The sequence below is a fragment of the Bidens hawaiensis genome, unplaced genomic scaffold (assembly GCF_021521415.1).
Source record: "Bidens hawaiensis isolate Kalapana, Puna unplaced genomic scaffold, B.hawaiensis_p1.1 tig00007738_1, whole genome shotgun sequence".
NCBI classification, from domain to species: domain Eukaryota; kingdom Viridiplantae; phylum Streptophyta; class Magnoliopsida; order Asterales; family Asteraceae; genus Bidens; species Bidens hawaiensis.
This window is the reverse complement of record NW_027491537.1, coordinates 661,885-669,916: the sequence shown is the minus strand read 5'-3', so window position 1 is coordinate 669,916 and position 8,032 is coordinate 661,885. Positions and strand designations below refer to the sequence as shown.

The 8,032-nt window shown below is 37.9% G+C and overlaps 1 protein-coding gene across 1 annotated transcript; it reads right to left on the bottom strand.

Annotated features, from left to right (window-relative positions):
* Nucleotides 1–335: 335 nt before the first annotated feature.
* LOC143635897 (uncharacterized) lies at nucleotides 336–5,720 on the bottom strand. The gene is made up of 5 exons (XM_077103612.1): nucleotides 5,609–5,720; nucleotides 2,033–2,292; nucleotides 1,218–1,429; nucleotides 858–1,125; nucleotides 336–629 (listed from the first exon to the last, which is right to left on the bottom strand). The coding sequence occupies exons 1-5, from the start codon at nucleotides 5,718–5,720 to the stop codon at nucleotides 336–338; spliced, it is 1,146 nt and encodes a 381-aa protein (XP_076959727.1).
* Between the last annotated feature and the right edge of the window lie 2,312 nt (nucleotides 5,721–8,032).

Genomic DNA, 8,032 nt, shown 5'->3' with positions numbered 1-8,032 from the left:
CATGTGCCTCGAAATGTTTTGTATATGTTTTATCGAATTTGTTTTAAAGTACCAATTAAATTACAAGCTTAAACGTTTGAAAGTTTAGTTTTAAAAGCACGAACAATTGAAATTTTGTAATTGACACGTTTGCATAGTCAAGTTAGATATGGTGTGTAACACCATAACTGCGCTTTCACAACTCCCTTTAGAACTAATATATAGTAAAAATAGATTTAGAATAAAATCTATCGAATTTACGAAGACAAAAGTTGTAGTTCAAATTAAAATACGGATACGGAATTCAACAAGCAAGAAATAAAAGTCGACAAACTAGTCTTGGAGAGTACTAATAGTTATTTCTTAAGAAGTGTTTTTAGAATATCATCATGAATCCCATCTCCAAAGGAAAAGAAATGGCCTCCTCCAGCAACCTCATGGTAATTGACCCATCCAAGTTGTTGAGCTATGTAACGGTTCAATGTCGTTGGCACAATGCGGTCTTCATCACCCGCCCACACATGAACAGATCCATTATTATTTGGAAACGGCAATGGATCAAAGTCCCATTTCCCAAATCCAATATTTAAGTCAAGATGGACGGATTCGAACTCTCCTTGTTGTTTTACTTGTGATTTCAGCCATTTTAACTTTAAAACACCAAAACAATCAATTAGTTAGAATATATCACCTCATGTTTAAATCAGATTTCAGAATTATAAAAATCATATTCAATTTTCTAGGAAAATTGTATTTTATAAATCTCATCCTTATGCAGTTGGCTAATTATAATCCTACCCGAGAATATTTTTGCACTCCTAGTGAGGGATGGTATATGTAATTGTTTTGTTCATATTGATGTAAACAAGAGCAAGTACCTGATTGGGATTCATGGTAGCTAATAACTTAGATACAACTATCATGTCTGAGAAGGCTAAAATTTCAGGGTTTCCACCAATAATAGAGAATGAATAAAACCATTTCTGACTGTTATACCAGTAGGTCAACCATGGTAAATAGTGAGCAACACGGTAAGTCCATTGATCCTGTCGAAGTTGTCTAGAGTATACTTCGTTGGTTAAGTTTGATGGTAGGTTATGCCACCAATAATTGACAGCGGGCGAAATAAGAACCGCTCCTGCAAGTCTGTTTTAACACATCTTGTAATTAAGTATACCGAAAAAAGTAGTGTGATGATGCTTTAAAACATATAAGACTTAACAAGATTTAAAACAGACCTATGAGGGATATACTTAAGACAAGACCATATGACTTGCCCACCCATAGAGAATCCGGTCACAAAAAATTTTGGTCCCATGTTCAATTTATCGGCAAACTCCTCGATGACCAATGCTAAGCTTTTCACAGTTCGCTTAGGGTCTGGATCGCTCTCTCCATAACCAGGCCGATCTAGTGCAACAATGTACACTCCTAGTTCTTCAACAAGTTCCTGTAAAAACCTTCTGTTTGTAAGAACTAAGCTACAGTTTTATTAAACGTTGTATCTAAACACTTTTGATATTATAATAACTAACTGGATCATGCTATAGCTAGACCATCTTCTTCGGATTTCATGCCATCAAACGGTCATCCACAAAACACAACAACAACACGACTTGACCAAAAAAGTCAAACTTATGAAAATATTAAAATTAACGGTCGTTTGAATAATATTTGTACGGCTATTGTTGCTGTTCTGATCATAGACAATCAAGTTTTATTAAAACATATGTCTTCCATCATGAAGTTGTATCTTTTTTATTTGTCCCATTATAAGTGTCCACATTTCCTTTTTTATTTGTCCTATTACAAGTGTCCACTTTTAAAATTTATTAGTCAATTTCCAAATTTATCCTTAAACTCACACAAGTAACATTAATAAACAATATTGATGGACCCACTTTTCAAGGGCATTATTGTCATTTGGTAAGAAAAAAAAATATTAATCAATGCACCTTAAACTTTGTGTTTTTCAAACATGGACACTTATATAGTAGACACTGTGTATATAGATTGCCCATAACTTATTTCTATATGGGAAAGAGGCCCATACCGGTGAGGCTACGGCAAAAGGATTGAGGTGCTTGCTACAGTCGAAGCAATGGACATATATTAGTTTCGATTTGGCTACATCCTTTGGGACACCCGATTCTACATATGAAATATGTCTTCCATCATGAAGCTGTATCCTTGGTGATGTAATCGGCGGACCACCTGGAGATCCACAAGTTTTTGGAGGTGGTGGAACCGCTGCTTCATAAGCCAATGATGAAAACTTCGCAATGATGACAAGTAGTAATACCTTCAAGATTCCTGGAGATAACAGATGATTCAGAGGCGGACACAAATATTCGGATACATATGAACATTACTGATATAATTAAAAAATACTCAATATTAGATTGGTAACTTTGTACCTGGAAAACAGTAAATAACAATGGACAAGATCTAAGAACAGTGGATGTTGTTAAGAAAGAAAGCAAGGATAAGAGGTGAGTATAGATTTCCAGTGTCGGGGTATAAATACTGTAATTAAAATGATAAACAAATAGTATATTGCAACTATTTTAATTAACATATGAGAATATTAAAATGATCCGGATTACAACTTGCTGAATTCAAAGGGTTTATAACCAATCATACATTTTCTTTAATCACCATACATTCCACATGGATTTTTTTTTCTTTTTTCTTTTTTTTTTAGAATCATCCACCATTTTGAAAGAGATGTTAAGGTTTAAATTTATAGGGTTATGACCTGCAAATATACCATATTTGGCATACTACCATGCTTTCAACGAAGAAGATTTGCACGATTTTCTTTTTAAGTAGGGCTGTAAACGAGCTAGGTTTGGGCTCGGCTGATCATTTAAAAACCGAGCTGGCTCTTTTATATATCTTAACATGCTCAAAACATGGCTCATGTTCAGCTTGTTTATTAACGAGATGTGTAACATCCGGCCCCTCGCACAACCAATATTGTACGCTCTGCCCACGAAGAGCTCACTAATTTGTTTATGGTTGCCCAGATGGAGACTTCCCAGGAGGTCACCCATCCTAGTACTACTTCCACCTAAGCACGCTTAACCGTGGAGTTTTCATGTGCTCCACAGCCAACTAAGCCCAAAATGCGTTGGTGATTGGAGAGGCAGGACATTTACTTATGAACCAAGGATCTCTCTTGTCCACGACCGATGTGGGATTTGCCTAAGAGTGGAACGATGTTGTGTTTGCCAAAGGTGTTACAAACAACCCCCCTTTGGACTCATCGTCCTCGATAAGGCGTGTCCCATCATCCCGAACGGCACAAGAGTGGATCTGATACCACCTGTAACATCCAGTCCCTCGCACCACCAATATTGCCCGCTCTGCCCATGAAGAGCTCACAGATTTGATTTTGGTTGCCCAGATGGAGACTTCCCAGGAGGTCACCCATCCTAGTACTACTTCCACCCAAGCACGTTTAACCGTGGAGTTTTCATGTGTTCCACAGCCAACTAAGCCCAAAACGCGTTGGTGATTGAAGAGGCAGGACATTTACTTATGAACCAAGGATCTCTCTTATCCACGACCGATGTGGGATTTGCCTAAGAGTGGGACGATGTTGTGTTTGCCAAGGGTGTTACAAGATGAGCCTCAGCCGGCTTACGAGCCAACTTGTTCATTTTTATAAATATAAACTTTGTTATCTTTTACATATATTCATATACATAAAAATAAAAAATAATATCTTATATATATATATATATATATATTAGTCCTAACTCATTGAAATATTTACAAGAAATTGGCAATATTGCATGTATATTATTATATTAATTGTCTATTTTTAGTTTAAATATTATGTGCACTTTGATACTTCAAAAGTGTTTATGTGTTTCAACATACATGACGTTAAGAATGCTTATCAGGGTGAATTACGGGTTTGGAACGAAGATGTAAATGAATCATAGTGAGCAGCACGCCTTCCTAGGCAGAATAAAAGAAGAAAATAAGATGGATTTGTCAGCTCCTCCTTCGCGCGACGCGAAGGGGTTTTGTGGTTGATGTTAACGCTACGCGAACCAAATAAAAAGGAGCCCGACTAATTTGTTATTCGCGTGACGCGAAGGACGTAACCAAGTGATATTAGCGCTATGCGAAGGGGTCCATGACGGGAAAAATTAACCTAACTTTAATATATTGAGTTTTCAGCCCCCATTTGAGATATCCTTCATTCCATAAACGAAGTACAAGCCCTAGGATGATTTTGCACCATCCCAAAGCCCTCGGTTCGTCAGTTCATCGCATGCTTTCATCATTTCCTCAGATAAGCGAATCCTTCGTGATGCCTATGTCAGGCTAAACCATTGTATTCACTTTAGGCTAAGGTTTTGTGTAAACTAACTTTGATCAGATTCTATGATTTGAATGAGTACGAACTTGATTGGATGTCTTTAATCTTGTTTTATATTATGAATTGATTGTTTAAACAGTTTATGATTTTGACTATCAAACTTTGCATCACTTTTCTGGTTGTGTTTATCACCTATAGGGTTAGCTTTTATGTCATTAAACCATTAATCATTAGTCATTGCTTATAACTAGTTTTCATACATTAAACTAGTAATTGGGTAAAACGGGGTTCAGTTGTGTCAACAATTCGGTTAGGGTATTGTTTTTCCTCACAGCCCAACTATTAGGTTGAGTAATTACTGTGCAATTAGTCTCTATGAATCTGTGATTAGTCGGTCATCACATTACCTAAACTTGAAGTTAATCATTTTCTTATAATTGTTTATAGTTCACATAAAGTGATCGTGTGTTATTAAATCTTTTATAAACTGCTTGACATCGTTTATCCGCCCAATATAATAATTAATAATTATGAACTTTACTTGAACTTTCCACTGATTCCCTGTGGAGACGACTTTACTTACCCGTACTAGTTATAGGTATTAAGTTAATAAAAAAAACTTGTTTTTGATTAGAGCACGACATTTACGTCAAAAGGGCGCCATTGCCGGGGAATCAACGCACAAAATGCTAGTTTAGCTTAATTTGTAGTTTTTGTTTTTACTATTTCTTCGTTGATTTTACACTGGGTGTTAGTGTTTTTGTCTGTGCAGGTGACTTTACAGGTTAATGCAGATGAGATATTCCCACGAAAAAGAGCTGATACATTTTGATCCAGAAATTGAGAAAACAACATAAAGAAATTGAGCAACTCAGAAACCCAAAGTAAACCAAAAACCAGAAACCACAGTACCAAAAACTGAAAACATGAGTACCCGAAAAAACATAGACCCGAATGACTACCCACCAAATAACCAAGACCAACCACCAAACCAAGAACAACTAGCCCTTCAAAATAACCCACCACATAACCGAAACCAAAATTCTAATCGTAACCGAAACCAAAACCTAGTAAACCGTGGAGGGGGTAACCGTAACTAGAGAAGACGACTGAATTTTGATGACAACTTGTCAGTCAGATCCGCCCCACTAAAATGTAAAAGACCAGTTGAATTTAGAGAGGAAAGACCCGAGATTAACCAGGCTCATATACGGGTTGAAGACTGGAATATAGGGGATAATGCCGGGTTCGATTATGACGATGAGGAAGAGTTTATGGATGAATATGGGGGGCCAGTATCAGCAGCAAAATATTCAGAATGACCAAGAAGTTCGATAAAATCATCCAGAAAATTAGCAATATCAAGCAACGAGACGTCAGAAAAACCGCGAACAACATGTTCCATATTATGATTTTGATGATGGAGTACCGAGAGCATATGTTCCACCACCAGTCAGGGGAGTTCAAAGTCATTACATCCCAAAAATGGCCACGAACCCTCTACCAAACATTATTCCGGTTAGAAATAGAAGAACTTTTTCGGTGAGGCAGAGCAGTTTAACAGGGTTACCCACGTTTCATGAGAAAGCTACTAAAGAACCATATATGCACTTGAATGATTCTAAATCGATCTGTGCACTTATCTCAAGTCAGGGTTTTACTGCGGATGAAGTGAAGATGGTTGTATTCCGGTTTAGATTGAAGGATGCAGCAAAACAGTGGTTCTTATCTTTTCCTTCAACTAGTATTTATACGTGGGAGGGTCTGGCGCAAAAATTATTAGATGAATATTATACGCCACAGCGAACCACCAAGGCTCGAAATGCTATTCGGAATTTTCAGCAGCGCACGGTGAAACCTTCTACGAGACTTTTCAGAGATTTAAACTATTGTTGAGAACTTGCCCACATCATGGAATAGTCGTTTGGGAATTGATAAAGGCATTTCACGATAATCTCTACGCCCAGTTTGCGGTGCGCGCATATAATGTATATATGTGGGAACCCTCGGGTGGGCAAAAGTAAAATTGCACTAATTTTGACGTTATTTTACTAATCTCGTGAAAATAACGTTAAAAGTGGCGGAAGGTTAATCAGGCATCATGTGGTGGCGTTGATAGCCGAAAGACAAGGGCACATGCACCGATCAGCCGGTGTCCCGATGATTGAGTGCTATGTGCCTTATGTCCAAGGCTTGATGCAAAACTACTATCGAGCCGAGGGTCTCACCGGAAGCAGCCTCTCTATCCCTATGGGATAGAGGTAAGGCTGTCTACATCTTACCCTCCTCAGACCCTACCATAGCATTGCTATTGGTGGGATATACTGAGTACGATGATGATGATGATGATGATGATTTCACGATAATCTCTCTAATAATTATGTTCAAGACCTCTAAGCCACAACTAATGGATCTTTTCTTACAAACGATGAAAATGTGGATAATCGAATAGAATGGTCAAAAGAGCGGTAGTAAAGGCGGTTGACGATCACGGGTCAGATCACAGAATGGATAGGCTAGAAAAGAAGATGGACAGGTTGTTAGATGCAGGTATGCAAGGAACTGGAAGATCGGGAAAAACATATTGGGTTTGTGAAGGTTGTGGTGAGTTGGGGTCATGAAGTCGCGAGTTGTGGGGTAGCACAAGATGAAGAGAATGAGGAAGAAGAGGTCAACTTTGTTCACGGTGAAATGAAATACAATAACATAAGTTCAAATACTTATCATCCAGGCCTCAGAATTCATCCAAATTTCAGCTATGGAAACCCGAACACTCAGCAAAACCCGAATTTTCAGGGCAGCTCTCAAAAGACATGATATCAGTCAAACCAGAAACAGTATGGGAACAATTCAGGTAATGGTCAAAGCGGTTAAAGTCAAAGGGAAGCCGAAGTTTACTGTAAAGGGTATGGAAATAATGACTTGTACAATCAAGGTAACAAGCAGAATGGGTCTTCAAAGTCAGATGATGTGGGAACCAAACTTGACACCTTGATGGCATTGGTGTTGAAGGGGAAGAAAGAGTACAAGAAGGATAAGGAAATTGCATATAAGAGAAATGCAGCGAGAGATAAGCAGGTTAGTTAGTTGTCAGAAGAAGTGGCGAAGTTAAAGAACAACTCGGGGCGATTTCCAAGTGACACTTTGAAAAACCCGAGCCTTCATAATAGAAATTCTTTAAGTGGAAAAGCATCCCACATCAACCAGGTAATTACCCATAGGAACGGTAAGGTTTTTGGTAATTAGGTGAATCCACCATCATCTATCGTTGAAAGGGTGGTGAAAGACTTAGTTGAAAATGGGAACAGTGATGATGAGGTGGAAATCAAACCAATAAATAAACCGAAAAAATTCATTAACAAAAATTTAAACCAAAAAGAAACACCAACCGCCAAGGAGACGTGTTCAATGAGTAAAACCGTTCCATTTCCTCGACCATTGGTGAATCCCGCAACATCATCACTGAAAAAGAGGGGCCCACAATAGGAAGACATATGGGAAGTTTTCAAACAAGTAAAAATTAATATACCCCTCATTGATGCTGTTAAACAAGTCCTCGCATATGTTAAATATTTAAGGGACTTGTGTACTTAAAAAGGAACTCACAAAATGTCTAAACAAGTTGATTTTTAGGAGACGGGTTCAACGAGTAAAACCGTTCCATTTCCTCGATCATTGGTGAATCCTGCAACATCATCATTGAAAAAGAGGGGCACA

Bases quoted from the DNA above. Each gene is read 5' to 3' on its own strand.
- LOC143635897 (XM_077103612.1), bottom strand. From the start codon at position 5,720: ATGGAACATGTTGTTCGCGGTTTTTCTGACGTCTCGTTGCTTGATATT. The intron at 1,430-2,032 runs GTATGGGCCTCT...AGGTTTTTACAG, and splicing joins CTTTTGCCGTAGCCTCACCG to GAACTTGTTGAAGAACTAGG. The intron at 630-857 runs GTACTTGCTCTT...GGTGTTTTAAAG, and splicing joins CTACCATGAATCCCAATCAG to TTAAAATGGCTGAAATCACA.